General features: G+C 41.5%; 1 protein-coding gene across 1 annotated transcript in view; it reads left to right on the forward strand.

The window, feature by feature from the left end:
• The first annotated feature begins 263 nt into the window (after nucleotides 1-263).
• The window catches only part of pcsk5a (proprotein convertase subtilisin/kexin type 5a), a 49,681-nt gene continuing 32,468 nt past the window's right edge, over nucleotides 264-17,476 (forward strand). The window contains exons 1-15 of the mRNA XM_040000397.1: nucleotides 264-1,976; nucleotides 3,012-3,116; nucleotides 4,894-5,064; nucleotides 5,228-5,368; nucleotides 5,655-5,722; nucleotides 5,969-6,057; nucleotides 6,178-6,350; nucleotides 6,508-6,714; nucleotides 10,822-10,922; nucleotides 11,028-11,131; nucleotides 11,451-11,571; nucleotides 11,817-12,005; nucleotides 15,644-15,780; nucleotides 15,906-16,028; nucleotides 16,240-16,342. Coding sequence (XP_039856331.1) covers nucleotides 1,827-1,976; nucleotides 3,012-3,116; nucleotides 4,894-5,064; nucleotides 5,228-5,368; nucleotides 5,655-5,722; nucleotides 5,969-6,057; nucleotides 6,178-6,350; nucleotides 6,508-6,714; nucleotides 10,822-10,922; nucleotides 11,028-11,131; nucleotides 11,451-11,571; nucleotides 11,817-12,005; nucleotides 15,644-15,780; nucleotides 15,906-16,028; nucleotides 16,240-16,342 — 1,982 coding nt within the window. The 5' untranslated portion in view covers nucleotides 264-1,826. The remainder of the gene's footprint in view (nucleotides 1,977-3,011; nucleotides 3,117-4,893; nucleotides 5,065-5,227; nucleotides 5,369-5,654; nucleotides 5,723-5,968; nucleotides 6,058-6,177; nucleotides 6,351-6,507; nucleotides 6,715-10,821; nucleotides 10,923-11,027; nucleotides 11,132-11,450; nucleotides 11,572-11,816; nucleotides 12,006-15,643; nucleotides 15,781-15,905; nucleotides 16,029-16,239; nucleotides 16,343-17,476) is intronic.

The following is a 17,476-nucleotide window of genomic DNA, read 5'->3' on the forward strand; positions in this document are numbered from 1 at the left end:
GTAACCTATCATGATGTACCTTTCACTGAGCATGGTATCCATGAGAGGTAAATATAGGGGAGCTCTCTGCTCTTTAACCAAATATCAACCTGTAAGCAAAATAGCCACCGAGATACTTTTTGGAAGGACTAGTCACGCCCAGAGTGGTCAGTCTGTAAGCTATAAGGTTGTGCTCGTCTCGCTCTATGTGCTAACGCTGTAACTGATTGGTAAATGGTAAGTGGACTGGATCTTATATAGGGCTTTTCTACTCTACCTGACCACTAAGAACTTTATACAACATGCTCCCCCATTCGTACAGCCACTGCTTCTTTGGTGAAGTGCTTTCTAACGTTCACACACATTCACTCTCTGATGGATGCATTGGAGAGTAACTTGGGGTTAGTATCTTGCCAAAGGAGCAGCCAGGGATCAAATGACCAGCCTTCCAATTAGTAGATGACCTGGTCTCCTGAGCTAGAGCCACCCCTCAGCCACTTTTGATGACCTCTCACCCTGAAGGCTGGGATAAGCACCAGCCACGATAAACAAAGTGGTTGGCTGGCTCAATGGACTGTAAGTTTGTTATTGCTGCAAACTTACAGTCCATGCTCCTTGATGACTGCTTTTCTGTGTTAAATATTTAGCACACGAGTAGTAAACTGATACTGAATTTTAGGTAAAATAAATAATAAATATTAATAATGACAAATAAATATTTCTATGCTGCAGCAGGTAGATGGAGACACCTGCTCCAGTACTTCCTGTATAAAGCCCACCCTTCCTATTCTTCAGCATGCATCTTTTGTTTCTCAGCCATAGACAGTATAAAATATGTACTGTACATAGCCACTCTGACATCACCTATTAGTTTTGGACTTTTTGTTTTGAACCCTCAACACTAACATTTTGGCTGTTGTTAATGCTAATTCTTCAGGTAATGCTAGTTAGCTTGGTTAGCAAGCTATGTCCACAAATTGTATGCATGCAACACACAGACATAATAATTTGGCTAATAAAAGATAGAAAAATAATCAACAACAATTAATAATATTAGTAAGATAACTCAGTAAAAAGTTTCACAATGGCACAAACACAAACACAAACAATCCACTTCAGTTGCTCGGATTAATGGAGTTGAGGCCTAGCAGCACCTGCTGGCTAGAGCTGCCTATGCCTTGATATCTCTAACTCAATCATCCAAACAGGTAAGTCACAAAAGAATTCAACTTAAATATACCACCTAGAGCAGGGAGGATGTCATTTTACATCATTGGCCATCTATCAAGACTTTTCAGGCTTGAAGTGTAGGGCATAAATGTGTAAAATTACAGAAAAAACTTCCAGTAGTTCATCGTTCATTGCCCAGTTGGTCCTGCAATTATGAAGTGAAAATGTTGATGTTGTTGTTTCTATGTGTTTCTGTCTATTGCTTAATGAAAGTACAGGTCAAACTTATGCCAACAGGGTCTTTTTCCTCTAATATATATCACGTCTGATTACTTGAGCTTTCTATTTTTTTTTTAATACAGACAGCTCATTCATTTTACAGTATTTGCAAAGAGTAAAGAAAAGAAAAGATCTATAGAAGTAAAGTATAACCCACAGATCAGATCCCAATAAAGGACAGACTGTAGCTGATCCCCGGCCTCCATATTGAAGTAATTTGATAGAAGCTTGTAGTCAGTGAAGGAGTCAAGTCTTCACAACTTCACAACATCGGGTGCATCCTGCGTCTTTGAGCCAGCGGATTTCCCGCAATGAGAAGCATCTGCAGCAGAACAGAGTGCGGGGACAGCTGGTGAAACACCTGGGCACCGGCTATTTACCGAGAGAAATAAGCAGCAATGGCGCGTTTTATTGCGCTGTGGATGGGAACTCTCCTCCAGCTTTGCCACGCAACGATTTATACAAACGACTGGGCGATAAAAATAAGAGGAGACCTCGAATCTGTGAACAGGATAGCAGAGAAATATGGATTTACTAACATGGGACAGGTGAGTGCCCTCAAACATGAAGAGGGCAATTATTTACACAATTACCAGACTTGCATTTGGAAGTTTCATTTATTGGAAAACTGGAAATATTGGACAAATCTAACTGTGGAGCCACTAATGGCTTTACTAATATTTTTTTAGAATTGCATCAAAAGCTGTTGATATCTGTCTGCACTGTATGGTCAGCCGTCCAGGGACGAATGAATTATATCTGCTAAAGATTTAAAGAAGCAGCAGATGAACAGATACATTCATAAATAAATAAATCATGACCACCAGCATGTTTTTCAACAAGAATTTGACCTCTGCATTTAGCCCAGAAATGAGCAGTGAGAACACACACACTCAAAGACACACTACAGGCAGTGCTAGTGCTGGGAACTTAACCAACAACCATAATCCAAAGTTGCTTCTCTATGAGCCACTGCTGCATTAGTTGCACTCATTTCAGACTAATTTTTCTACACTTTCATAAAGTAACAGTTAAACTCCAAAGAAATAGCATGCTGTACTTTATTGCACATGGGATAGATGTTCAGTTTTCACAGCAGGTGATAGGAACCAGAGAGACCCATTCAAACTAAAAAGACTGCTATACAGTAATCTTATATTCCTGAGGTTGAAAATCAAAAAGTAATTATTTCACTAAAAAGATATTAATGAAATATTTAAGGGCATAATTTGTTGTTCTCTTGCAAAAGTGTGAGCTGTCATGTGTTTTATTAACTAGTCATTACTCAGTGGACTGCGCTTGTATAAAAATATTAGCTGACATACATTATAGAATGCACACAGTGACGTGGTATGTGCAGCTACACCAGTACACAGATGAGCAGCAGTGTGGCTGAAACCTTTTGGCTCAGGTTGCCCTGGGCTGTAAAACTATCAGAGGTATAAGGTAGCCGTGTTAATAAAAGACACCACGAGCAGTTTAATAATTAAAAAGCTGCTTTGCACAGTAGCAGAGCAGAACGAGCAGCACGCCTCCACCTGCAAACAAAATCATTTCGAGGATCTGATGTGTGTTTTCACCAGATTGGAGACCTGAAGAGGCATTACAGTTTTCGCCATCACGAGACGGCGAATCAGTCCAAAGTAGGCAACAAAGAAGTGACTGATCGCGTCGCCAAGGAGACCAAGGTATAGTAATGAGATATGAGTAGGACTGGGAAGCTACTGGATTATTAATCAGCAGCATCATGTCCCCTCCGTACACTCCACACACACATAGGGACACATGTTCATTGTTCTGGTCCCTCCCCTCACATTACAGCTTTGTGTGCACGAACACTAACAACACCTAAAGATGTCAGAAGTCCTTAAAGATCAACAAGGTGTTCAGGGTTGCATCAAATTCTTATAGTATCAATAAGCAGCTTGGGCATATAGTACAATCAGACAGGTTCTAAGCAACTCCCAGTGTTATCTGGTTACACACAAAATCACACTTTCTTTGTCTTCCACCTTCAGAAGTTAAAGAACATAGTCGATAGTAGTGTCAGTGTTTGCCAGGAGGACTTTTTTCCAACTAGGGAAAGGGAACCATCCAAGGAGCTTTTGAGTTTACATTTAGTAAACAGCTAGGGATTCATCTTTTTCACAGCATTTAGCGTACGTCAGACTTTTTAGCATTAATGTCACTTTGTACCAACATTTTTGTTCATGTATAATCGAGTAGTGTCTGAAATCACAACACACTAACATAATATAATTCAGACTGTATGACCTATGGACTGTATATTGAAGATGAATGTTGCCTCAAGCTGAGTTTTTTTTAAATGGAGGATGAATCTGATTAAGAATTCAAGGGACCACTCACTTCTCCTACATCAACGTGGCACGCTAAGGAAAGGCCCAGAATCATAACCTTCTATGTTTGTTATCTGTTTTGATTCTAATGGAGATCACAATTTACAAGTGAACATCATCTTGTATTCAGTGAAACCTCAAAAACACAAAAAGCACAACACAGAAACTCAACTGCAATGAGTTTACTGTGGTGTAAGAGACAAAGGGTTATTTTTATGTTGACTTCTATACAACTGGACTATTGCAAAACAGAGGAGGCTCCCCCTGCTGGCCAACAAAAGTAAAGCTAAATACAGCCTTTAACCATAACATGATTTGCTACATAACAGTGAAAATTCCTGAGAAAGAGTCACAGAAGTTAAAAAAAAAAAAAAGTGTCCAACGCGAACACTATTATTGTATTATTGTGAATTTTCAGGAATTTCAATAAGTGCCCTATAACGGGTTCAGGAACAGGAAACTGCTTCTTTGGTGGAGCCATGTTTGCAGCTTTACTAAGCACAGTATTTTTTTAAAACTGAATTCTAACATGGGCAGGAGTTTCAGAGCACATTAGCACGTATCTGATAAATGAACTCAGAGACCCTAACAACCATTAACAGAACCAAGAAATGTAATTAGTTTTGCAGGAATAAAAACAATTAAAAACTTCTGAATTTGCACCAAATTTAAAACCTTTTAACAACTAAGAGCAGATATTAGCCTCATAAGGGCACTAGCGGAAAAGTTTAGCGTCCACATTTTGTGATACTTCACTGAACAAAGTTACCATTTTGACCTTAAAACAGTGTTATATGAGCAATTTACAGAATGATCAGGATGTGTTTATATTTCAGTGAGACAGCCGCGTGTTGCAGCAATTTGGGATTGTGGTTTTTTTTGTTGCTGAACGAAGAGCGTGCAAGTCATTAGCTTGCACTGATTACGTTTGTGCCCTTTGTCTTTGATAAGTCATCAGAGTATCAACCAGAGGTACAGTGTCAGGGCCCCTCCTCTTGAGAACATAATTGTTTTTTGCCAGCGTAGTAAAGGCATTATAGCTGCTGAAATATTTCACAATGGATCCAAAAAAGTAGACATAAACATCTGTACAAATGTTCCTTTTAAGGTGGAATGGCTCAAGCAGCAGGTGGTCCAGAGAAGAGTAAAGAGGATCTCCAGAGCCGGTCATATCTCTCCTATCGCCATGAGGAGAGAGCTCCTCCCTGCTCCGCACCATCAGTCCAGCGACCACATGCAGGACTTCGGCGACCCAGTGTGGAACCGCCTGTGGTACATAGTGAGTCAGATTGTTTTGTTTTGTTTTCCTTTGCCATGCTCAAGTCTGAAACATAGACACAAACACACACAAACCCAGACAGACAGACAGAGCCTAAAATAGACCCACATTTATTCTTTACTCCTGAGGGTGAAGCTGAATGTCCCACTATTTCGCTCCACAGCAGTGCAGTGACTCCAAAGCCTGCCAGTCTCACATGAACATTGCAGCGGCCTGGAGGAGAGGGTACACTGGGAAGGGTGTGGTGGTGTCTGTCCTAGATGATGGCATCGAGAGAGAGCATCCGGATCTGAAGCCAAATTATGTAAGTGCCCTGGGATGGGACACTCTTCTTGGGAAGGGGACATTAATCATAAGCAGTTTGGCAGAGCTCTTAGTGTAAGAGCTCAGACAGATATTGCGAGCAGGGTTTTTGGGCCAAAGGTTTGGAAAGGCCAGCTAAGAGTATTGGAATGGACATTAAACGTCTGATCCACTTAGCTGTTGAGTGGGCTGGTGAATAATGCTCTTTGTGATTTGTCTGATGAAATACAGTCAGATAGCTGCTGGCATGGTGTTATGTGCCGCTACTTAGTATCTATCTGATTTAGGATCCTTTTGCCAGCTTTGATGTGAACGGACAAGACCAAGATCGTTCTTCTACCAGTGCTGTTAACAAGTGAGTACTTTGTATCTCTGGAATTGTCTTTGCACCTGCTTTGCAGCTTCCCTGTCATAATCCAGAACTCTAATTAATGCATGCTTTCCCTTTCCGTTTTCCAGTAATTACATGCATGTATGGATATGCAAAGTCCCCAGTCTAAATTCTGTCTTCGCATAGCTTGATGTAACGGAAATAGCCCGTCTTCTCCTCATGCATATGCATTTAACCTCGTGTTCTGATGTTCTCCTTCTTTCTTCGAAGCCATGGGACTCAGTGCGCAGGGGTGGTTGCTGCGGCTGCAAATAGCTCTCGGTGCACCGTCGGAGTTTCTTTCCACGCACGCATAGGCGGTGAGTCCATGTGACGCCATGAAACTCGCACGCCAAAGGACTTCTTGAAAGGCAAAGTTTTGTAGATACAGTAGGGGATTCAAACTTTATCATCGCTTTGGTGCTATCCTTTTCCCCCAGGCATCCGAATGCTGGATGGAGATGTAACAGACATCGTGGAGGCCCAGTCGCTTAGCTTCAGTCCAGAGTATATTGATGTTTACTTAGCCGGCTGGGGCCCAAAAGATGACGGAGCCACTCTGGATGGACCTGGACCTCTGACTCGTCTTGTTTTACAGAACAGCGTTCAAACAGTGAGAAAAAAAAGTGTGGCTGTGTTTGTTTATGTCTGTGTCCCACCTGCGGCTGTATATTTACTGCAAGAGCTGTTCTGTTTTTTTCCTCAACATCAATATGTAAATATCATAAATAAATTAATCTCCTCTGTCTGCTTTACCCAAATAATCTCAGGGCCGGCAAGGGAGGGGCTCCATCTTTGTTTGGCCGTCAGGAAACGGAGGGGAAAGAGGTGACTACTGCTCCTGTGACGGCTACAGCAACAGTATCTACACTATCTCTATCAGCAGCAGCACTCAGCGTGGAAGCCAGCCAGATTACCTGGAGCCGTGCCCCTCCACGCTGGCAACGGCGTACGGCGGATGGGACAGAGAGGAGATGGTGAGTGTTGCTAACAGAGAACTTAATTAAGATTCACATGATTCAAAAAATAGCTTCTTTTCTTCCACCGTAGTGAGCAGCCACGCTCTCCTGCCATCAGTCTGTTGAAGATAGCTTTACCCAGATGCTGGAAAAACATTTTCTCGCCTCAATCCAAAGCAACATTCATATAGACACAAACACAAGTTGCTGAATCTAAAAAATATGTTGCGAAAGGCAACATTTCTGTTAACTATTAGTAGTTTGCACTGTGGAATCTCAGAGGAAGAGGATTGAAATGCTGTGGTGGGACTTCAAAAGAGCCGTGCATGAACAAATGCCCCAAAAATGAAATGAAGCAATGTTGTAGGCCAGAATTCCTTCACAGAAACATGAGCTACTGGTAACGTGTCTCACAGTGTTGTGGAGACAACTTGATAACTTGTGATATACAAGCTATTAAATCATGCAAAATATGCAGTTTTTTACAGACAAGAAGGAAAACAAGAAAAACAATGGTCTACTATCTGTAAGAGGTTATATAATTCCTTTAAATATTTAATATTTTAGACATAAATTTCCAAAAGCAATTATTATTTTACAATAAGAGGAAGAAGTGAAGCAATGCAAGGCAGTGATACTGACTAAACTCCAGTTGCTTCTCCTGAACACAGATTACGAGATATTTGTCGTGTTATGACATTAATGTTTGCACGGCATTTACCACTCAGAGGGCATGAAGTTATTTAGATAATAAAATTATATTAACTGCTAATTTAAAAGTCATTTTTGCACTGTTTCTGATGATGACACTGGATGTCTTAGAGTAGTTTGTTTTAACATTCACCGGCATCTTGCCAGCTGCTCAAAGCCAGAAAATACACATTTGGGATATTAAGCATTGGCTTTGGGCAGTGGTGTTGGGGGGGGGAAGGGGGAGCATGCAACGTCTGCTGAGTGTGATAGTCTGAGACACCTGTCAATCAACTAAATATGCCCAAGACGGGGGCTCTGTGAACTTTTGTCTCTGCAGAACAAAGCTGAACTTGTGAAGTCACAGAAAGGAGCAGCTTGTTCAAACCCGCAGCAACAAATGATTTTGTTTTCATGTTTATTCTTAGAGCTTTAATTTTCATTAATTAAAAGCCATTACAAGAACTGTGGTGTATGTCGTCAGAACTCAGTCAGCAGTATAATATTAACATACTAGAACGGCCCGAGGAAAATTTCCTAATGTTGTGTGAAATATGTTTTGTGAAAACCAGATTTCACTCTTTTGTTTTGTCTATCTAACTGGAAGAGTCCCCCCCCGTTTATGGCACATCACCATGGACAAAGGATAGTAGTTACTCTATACTAACACAAATCAGAGTAAGTGAAAATTATTAGGATAACATACAGATTTTGCACGTAAAGGTAATAAAGGAGAATCCAGTAGGCATTAAAATGGAATAAAATTGGAATGAAATCACTGTCTGAGTGTAGAAAATGCCAAATACTTCTATCATGTCATGTGATTTTCAGACACTAATTAGAGTAATTTGACTGAGAGCTGCTTCTCTGGCCTCAGGCTTACATGTTTTCCATTTTGTTTTCTCAACCGACACACAAAACAAAAAAAATCTAATTATGTGTACTGTGTTTGCCAGTATTTCAATTTTTTTTTCTACAAAATGCATTATCTTGATTAATTTTTGTCACTCTGACACTTTTGTTAAATTGTTGCATTTGTCTCTGTGAGTGATCTTGTGTCTGCAAACTTAAAAATTAAGCTACTTTATGACAAATGTTACCCAACTGGTCTTTGGAAACAGGTGAGTGTGTTCCAGTTGCTGGTTAACCAGGCCCATATTCTACAATACAGTAGGGCAAAAAAGTATTTAGTCAGCCACCGATTGTGCAAGTTCCCCCACTTAAAATGATGACAGAGGTCAGTAATTTGCACCAGAGGTACACTTCAACTGTGAGAGACAGAATGTGAAAAAAAAATCCATGAATCCACATGGTAGGATTTGTAAAGAATTTATTCGTAAATTAGGGTGGAAAATAAGTATTTGGTCACCTCAAACAAGGAAAATCTCTGGCTCTCACAGACCTGTAACGTCTTCTGTAAGAAGCTTTTCTGTCCCCCACTCGTTACCTGTATGAATGGCACCTGTTTGAACTCATCATCTGTATAAAAGACACCTGTCCACAGCCTCAAACAGTCAGACTCCAAACTCCGCCATGGCCAAGACCAAAGAGCTTTCGAAGGACACCAGGAAAAGTATTGTAGACCTGCACCAGACTGGGAAGAGTGAATCTACAATAGGCAAGCAGCTTGGTGTGAAAAAATCAACTGTGGGAGCAATCATCAGAAAATGGAAGACATACAAGACCACTGATAATCTCCCTCGATCTGGGGCTCCACGCAAGATCTCATCCCGTGGGGTCAAAATGATCATGAGAACGGTGAGCAAAGATCCCAGAACCACACGGGGGGACCTGGTGAATGACCTGCAGAGAGCTGGGACCAAAGTAACAAAGGTCACCATCAGTAACACACTACAACGGCAGGGAATCAAATCCCGCAGTGCCAGACGTGTTCCGCTGCTGAAGCCAGTGCATGTCCAGGCCCGTCTGAAGTTTGCCAGAGAGCACATGGATGATACAGCAGAGGAGTGGGAGAATGTCATGTGGTCAGATGAAACCAAAGTAGAACTTTTTGGTATAAACACAACTCGTCGTGTTTGGAGGAAGAAGAATACTGAGTTGCATCCCAAGAACACCATACCTACTGTGAAGCATGGGGGTGGAAACATCATGCTATGGGGCTGTTTTTCTGCCAAGGGGACAGGACGACTGATCCGTGTTAAGGACAGAATGAATGGGGCCATGTATTGTGAGATTTTGAGCCAAAACCTCCTTCCATCAGTGAGAACTTTGAAGATGAAACGAGGCTGGGTCTTCCAACATGACAATGATCCAAAACACACCGCCCGGGCAACAAAGGAGTGGCTCCGTAAGAAGCATTTGAAAGTCCTGGAGTGGCCTAGCCAGTCTCCAGACCTCAACCCCATAGAAAATCTGTGGCGGGAGTTGAAAGTCCGTGTTGCTCGGCGACAGCCCCAAAACATCACTGCTCTCGAGAAGATCTGCATGGAGGAATGGGCCAAAATACCAGCTACTGTGTGTGCAAACCTGGTAAAGACCTATAGTAAACGTTTGACCTCTGTTATTGCCAACAAAGGTTATGTTACAAAGTATTGAGTTGTATTTTTGTTATTGACCAAATACTTATTTTCCACCCTGATTTACGAATGAATTCTTTACAAATCCTACCATGTGGATTCATGGATTTTTTTTTTTTTCACATTCTGTCTCTCGCAGTTGAAGTGTACCTCTGGTGCAAATTACTGACCTCTGTCATCATTTTAGGTGGGGGAACTTGCACAATCGGTGGCTGACTAAATACTTTTTTGCCCCACTGTAAACAGCACTGTCCTGAGCTGCAATTCATTTCCAAGGAGCCAGATTTGTATTTTATTTTTTTTAAATATTTTTCAAGTAGTCTTTATATAACAGGCAACTTAGCAAAAGCCAAATTTATTCTTGTATCTTTAAGCACATAATTTGTTGCCTCTTTTGTTTCGTTTTGTTGTTGCTTTAGTTGAGTACTAAAAATCCAAAGATAATAGAGTTTCAGATAAAAATAGAATATCTGCACCAGTGAAGTGATTCTCAGAGAGCCATTACGGGAAAACATGTCATATGGTTTGCAGCATGTCCTTAAAAATGTTGAGGAAACTGTCCAAGTGGACAGTTCAGGCATGTTTTGCACATGTTTCAATAAATCACTAGTTCCCATTTTCCCAAGAAAATATAAAGAAATGAAGGGTAAGAAACCAGACAGGGTTAATTAGCTAATTTATAGCAAATCCATAACCTAAATCCTAAATATTGATCACATTAATGCTGAATCCTCCTAGTTAATTCTTGCCAGTCGTTTGAATGCTTTCCAAAATGATTTGATGCGCAAAAAAATACACATACAGTCAAGCAGAGTCCACAAAAAAGAGCAGTTCTGTGCAAAAACATGTTAATAGTGGGTGAATATAAAAAAATAAATATAAGTGGTTTCCTCCACAGGTGACCGTGGGTCCACAGCAGAGCTGCAGCACGGCCCAGTCAGGGACTTCCCTCGCCGCCTCTGTAGCTGCCGGTGTCATTGCTCTCACCTTGGAAGCCAAGTAAGCAGCCCTCTAATAACAGCATCCATACATGCAGCTCGTGTTCAGATCAAATTGTGCAATCGGGTGATGAGAGCATGTGGTTTCCTTCTCTTGAACGTTCAGCCCCTTGCTAACCTGGAGGGATTTGCAGCACATTATTGTCCGAACATCAAAAGCTCATCATCTCAGTGCTCCTGACTGGCGTGTAAATGGAGCCGGATACAAAGGTACTCCCATCGGATCTCTGCTGATTTTCTAATTCCACATTGTCTATTTTAATATTTGCCAGCAAAAAATAAATAAATAAATAAAAAAGAAGAATCCCCTGACTTGATAAGCATATTTTAGTAAATGTTCCTCTCAGCTCTTTTTTGGGGGAACTATAAAGCAGCGAGCATACAAACTAATGAGGTACTGTGAGCAGAAGAGCGATAAACGCCTACAAAGTCTCGGGAGTGTGTGAAGTCATTTATAAGCTACAGTGCCTTCTCTATGCCCCGGCTAATGTGCAGTGTGTGTGTTTGGGGATGTGCTGGTGTCTGTTAGTGAGCCACCTGTACGGTTTTGGCCTGCTGGATGCTGAGAGCATGGTGAAGGAGGCAGAGCGCTGGAAACAAGTCCCCTCACAGCATGAATGTGCGGAGGAGGCTGCCATCCAGCTGAGCAGGTATCAGAGATCTCTGCTTCGACTCAGGGCTTTCCTTGATTCCTCCCCTTTTATCGCACGTTATCTATTTCTGTCTCTCTTCTCGAATTGATTTCTTTCACACTGATTCGCGGTCGTACTTTAATGGGTGTCATTTTCCTTACCGCGGCTCTCCTCGTAACTTTCTCTTGCGCTTCTTGTTTTCCGTCTGTTCTTTTATCTCCACTACTCCCTGCGTCTCTTTTTTCTCTTTTCTCTCATGACAGACTTATTCATCCGGGCTCAGTGCTAATGTCTGTGCATGAGACTACAGGCTGCTCCAGCAAGGCCCCGCAGCACGTCGCTTATGTGGAGCACGTCGTGGTCCGGGTTAACATAAGCCACGGTCGCCGTGGTGATCTCTCCATCACCCTCACGTCACCTTTGGGCACCACGTCGCAGCTGCTGACAAACAGGTAACCGAGAGCGACGGTTTCTGCAGATTACCTGATAAACATCAAATCCTTCAAAAGCCAAATGTTTGAGTTTGACACATTTGTTAAATTAAAGGAATAATGGTACTTTTTGAAATATATAACACCGAAATATAAAACATACCTGTTAAAAGTATCAACTTCACCTTTGCTGAGATACTATTTAAAGCTGCTGTACTTGAGTGGTCACTGTATCTACAGCCCCTTGATCATTTTGATGTCTTTGAGCTCATCCTTTTGGTTTCCACTTGCAACCTTACTGTTTTGGTTTCCTGTTAACTGCTCTCACCAGCAAAGTTACAAGCAGGAGTGGGCTGTTGTTTTCAGTGAAAAGGTTAAAAAAACCAAAAAAACTGAAGTGCACTGCCTGTGAAGCACCAAACAACAGACAGAGAGTTCGTGACTGGATGGCAAGGAGACTGGAGTATTTAGCCAGTTGCTGTGCAACCGCTAGAGGTGTTAAGCTATAAGTCTTCACCGACCATTTAAAAATACAAATAAAGGGATGATTTTTAATTGCTCACGTTCTACTTTCATGACGCTTTTGATCTTTGTTTTCTAAAAGGTAATAATTAGTGCGGCATCAAGGTATTAGCTGATATTGAACAATCAGCACATAAGATGGCATTTAATGATCACAGGAACTGTTAAGTCTAATTGTTGAATGTTGTCATTGTGTTTCTTAAATTTGTAAAGTCTTAGTTCAATCTATAGGATCAAGACATTCCTTTGTCTCTGACCACCTCTCCAGCCACTCTGTGCTGGGGGAGGTTTTATTGCAGATACATCCTATCTGACAGATCAGTTTCTTGTGATGTTGCTTCCTGCTTTTATGATCCTTTTGGTGAGCAGGAAGTCATGCATACACATACACACACATACACACACATAGTGCATTGTCTTTGTAACCAAGAGGGGTCTTACGAGGGGAGGTGCTTTTGCTGTGATGTGTATTGTAACAGTTTGTCAATAAATAGCTGCGAGGGAAGCTGCTCTTGGAAGGATTTGGGCTGGAGTCAGGTGAGGAGCGTGAGCTCCAAGAGCTGGTTCTGACCCAAACTTCCCTCGTTAGCGAGTTGGTTGTTCTGTTATGTCTTGCGTTCTTCATGAGGAATAAGTCTCTAAACTAGCGGGGCTTATGGAAACACAGACCCAACAGTAACCAAGTTTTACACACTCAGTTAATGGGGTTAAGTTAATGGGTCATTCTAAATTGCCCATAGGAGTGAATGTGACTGTGAATGGTTGTCTGTCTCTATGTGTTAGCCCTGCGACAGCGTGTCGACCTGTCCAGGGTGTACCCTGCCTCCTGCCCTATGGTGGCTGGGATAGGCTCCAGCCTCCTTGTGACCCTGACAAGGATAAGCAGAAAACAATGGATGGATGGATGGGCAGCGTGACTAAGGTGTAGTGGTTAATGTGTTTGCCTTACACGTGAAAAATCCCCAGTTACAAGCCTGTACACATTGTGCAAAATTCAATTTTATAACAACAAATCATAACAACAGTCACCTCAAGGCAGTTATCTGTGCCAAATCAATGAGGATCCATGTGCTGTGGTGACATCATAGGAAATAAAGGAGCAGTCATGGTGCTTATTTTATCTTAAATAATTAGACTAATTTTTTGACACTACAGAAAAATCACAGATCTAATATTATTCCATGGAAAAAAGTAAACACACCCTTACCATTACAGGCTTAATTTCCTCCTTGTTGCTGGTTTGTATCGTTGTTTACGGTCTTTGGCATTTTTCACCAGCCTTATATGCAAAATTCCTTTAGTTGGAAAATATTTGAAGGCTTTCTTAACTTGCCTGTTCCCAATCTTCCTCAAAGGGCATTTAGACGTGATTCCAGTCTAATCTGTGCTGATACGATCTGGAGCAGAATTCATTTTTTGCCTTCTGTCTGTGATTTGTCTGTGAAGTGTATGCGATTCCAAAAATCCTGGTCTTTCTTTATATGCTTGTCGAAAACAATTAAGTGTCGTTTTTTATTTCAAATTAGTACCTCACAATGATTTTCCAGACAACAGACTAATTTATGTACAATAATTTATAGATCTATTTAAGTTAAGTTTAAGTTTTTTTTCCTCCAAGTGTTTCCAAGTGTTAAAGAACAGTTTAGACCTTGGCTTATACCTGACTATAGGTATCTATTAAGGTTTTCAGAAGAAATCTCCAATGCAGATGAAGTAATCAACAGTCTTTAACAATGCGAGAGGTCATGTACAAGTTCAATAAAAACAGAATAATTTACAGATGTTGTAAGTCCACATATTAGCCACAGTTGAACACAGAAAACATCTAAAACTGAGAAATTTTACTATTTCATGAATTATGTCAGCAATTTTGAATGTGATGGCAGCAACAAGTCTCAACAAAGTTGGTACAAAAGGACCAAAACTATGGAAAAGCAAGTTGTACTAAAAAGAAACAGCTGTTACAACTAATTAGGCTAAATGGTCAGTAACATGATGGCAGAAGCAGTCTCTCAGAAGTAAAGATGAGTGGTTTAGTAGGCAAATTGTGGAACAATTGGATAATAAACATAACATTTCCAACATAAAATCGTGAAGACATCATCAAAAGTTCCCAGGGATCTGGAGAAGGACCAAAATCCACATTGGATGCCCCCCCAGCATTAAAGACGGGCATCATGCTGTCATGGAAATGTCTGCATGGGCTCAGGAAGACTTGGAGAAATTGATGTCTGTGAACAGTTTGCTGTGCCATCCACAAATGCCCGTTAAAGAAGAAACCATATGTGAAGATGATCCAGAAATGTTGGCCTTCTTCTCTGAGCCAAAGCTCATTTAAAATGGACTGAGGCAAAGTGGAAAACTGCTCTGTGGTCAGATGAATTGAAATTCCTTTTGAAAAACATGAACATGGCGTCCCCTGGACTAAAGAGGCGAGAGACCATCCAGCTTGTTATCAGCGCTCAGTTCAAAAGCCTGCATCTCTGATGGTTATGGGGTGTGCATCAGCGCCTATGGAATTGGCAGGTTGCACATCTGGATAGGTACCATCAGTGCTGAGAGGTATATACAGGTTTTTAGAGCAACATATGCTCTGAAAGTCTTTTTCAGGTAAGGCCACACTCATACACAGAGAGAGAGGAGAGATTTAAAAAAACACGCAGGAAGCAGAAAAGATGGATTACAGGTCAGCACAGGAGGACAAGAGGGACTGTGACGATTAGATTTTTTCCATGTGATTGACTGATTTTTTTTAAATGTGAAAATGACTAGAAAACAGGACTGCATCTTTCTTATTTGCCCTTTCATACAGGACTGAATGTTTATTGCTTCTATTTTATTCTATAGCGTTTTCTAGGGGATGAGCTTGCTTTTTCATATGAATGTATAAATCATTTACAAAAAGCTGAAGCTGTAATGTATTTATGAGCCATGAATAAGAACACAACACAGGGATTTGTCACGTACCCGGTTTGCCCTCCTGAAGCGAAGCATGTTTCCTATCTTTGATTCAGATAAAGCTGAAAAAATTAAGGTGATTTTGCTTTTATGTCTTTAGGAAACACATCCCTTAAATCATCATATAACGAGTAGACGAAGCAGCAGCGTGAGCACGATTATGTAATGTTTTCGTTTAGGCCTCTTGACAACTCCACCGAGGGATTTCAGAACTGGGAATTCATGACAGCTCACTGCTGGGGGGAGCAGGCAGCGGGGGAATGGACTTTGAAAATCCAGGATACTCCCTCTCAGAAGAAAGACGGCTCCAAACTAGGTCTGCTCTTCCTCTTTGTAACGTCTCGATATTATGAAACATGCACTGAACCTCGGCTCGCTGCAGTTAAAATACAGGGCTGGGCCTCGCGGGACAAAGCCTCTTATCTCTCTGCTGTTTCACAGGGGTGCTGGAGAAGTGGTCCCTGGTGATTTATGGCACCGCGGAGCGCCCGTATCCTGCGCACCGCGAGCGAGCCAGATCAGCTGAGATTCCGACGGATAGCGATCTAAGCGAAGAATACAGCGGTGAGTCATACACCCTGCATCTTGATAGTACTAAGCTTTCCCTTGTTCTATCTCCGGCCTCTCAGTCAGCAGCTTAATGAACTGGGATGCGATGTATGCTTAATGTGGCAGGCTCTTACATAAATACAGAATAAAATCAGCAGTCTGAATAACTTCTCTCTTGTGATGTGACGTGATGCTGCTGTGACTTTGCGAGTGTTCACCCTTGCAGGACCCTGCGACCCAGAATGCAGTGATGATGGCTGTGAGGGGCCAGGCCCGCAGCAGTGTGTCACATGCTTGCACTTTTTTCTCAAGTTCAAGAACAACACAAGGTTAGCATGACTACACAGCACAGAGCTATTGGCAGATCCACAGTATGTGGCTCACACAATATGCTTTTAAAAAATGAGTCGGGTTTTTATATTGTGTCAAATCGTTGTTGAAGTTCACAGGTTTCTGTGGCTATGATTGTAATTTACACATGAGGACAAAATTACTATGAAATTTTATGTTTTTGTCAAAAAATTTCTCAGTTTAGGTTTTTCTTTGGTTTTTTTAGACAGAGCATTTCTAAACATACTGTTTTTCTTCAAAAGCATGAATTCTTTTGTTAGCCCCCTGAAAAACTGACCTTTTCATTGAGTCACAGCACAAACCACTGATGTGGTTTAACTTTATAGCTTAACTTTATGGATATGCAAAGTTATCACAGCCTTTCTAGAGTGTCAGTGACTGGAGTGTCATTCAAAGAGAGCCACACATCTGGCAGATGTAGGAAACAAAATATTTCAAAGATCCTGGAAAGAAAATATAGCGAGAGACTCCAGAATAACTGCAAAGACTCTAATCAATAACTAATAGCCAAATCAGGAATTATAATCTCAAAAGGGACAGTGACTAGAACTAGGCACGGGAGTGGGCCATGAGGTTGCAGACCAAGAATAACTTCACTGCCGCAGAAGAGAAACCTTCAAGCCAGACTGAAGTATGCTAAGGACAACCTGGAGAAAGACTATGCATACTGGAAGGGCATCCTTTGGTCAGGTGAGTTGATACTTGAGCTCTTTGGCCACATAGATGTTGCTTATGTTTGGAGAAAGACAAGAGAGGCAAACAACCAAAAGAATACCATCCTGACAGTTAAAACATGGTGGTAGGAGATGCTTCAGTGTGTCTGGAACTGGGAATCTCATCAAGGTGGAAGAAGTTACAAAGAAAGAAGAATGTTTAACCATCTTGAAAGAAAACCTCAAGTAGTCAGCAGCAAAACTGGGTCTGCATCATTGCTATGTTTTTTAACATGACAATGACTCAAAACATGTGTCGGGCCTGGTGAAGGACTACCCCTAGGAGACCAAAGTGACGGTTACTGACTGGTCTGCACAGAGCCTGACAGATCTGAAAATCTGTAGCTCCAGGTCCGTGCCACAAGATCATGAAATCTGGAGGAGCTTGAGAGACTCGCC

The sequence above is a fragment of the Simochromis diagramma genome, unplaced genomic scaffold, assembly GCF_900408965.1.
Source record: "Simochromis diagramma unplaced genomic scaffold, fSimDia1.1 OVJJ01000596.1, whole genome shotgun sequence".
Lineage (NCBI taxonomy): Eukaryota > Metazoa > Chordata > Actinopteri > Cichliformes > Cichlidae > Simochromis > Simochromis diagramma.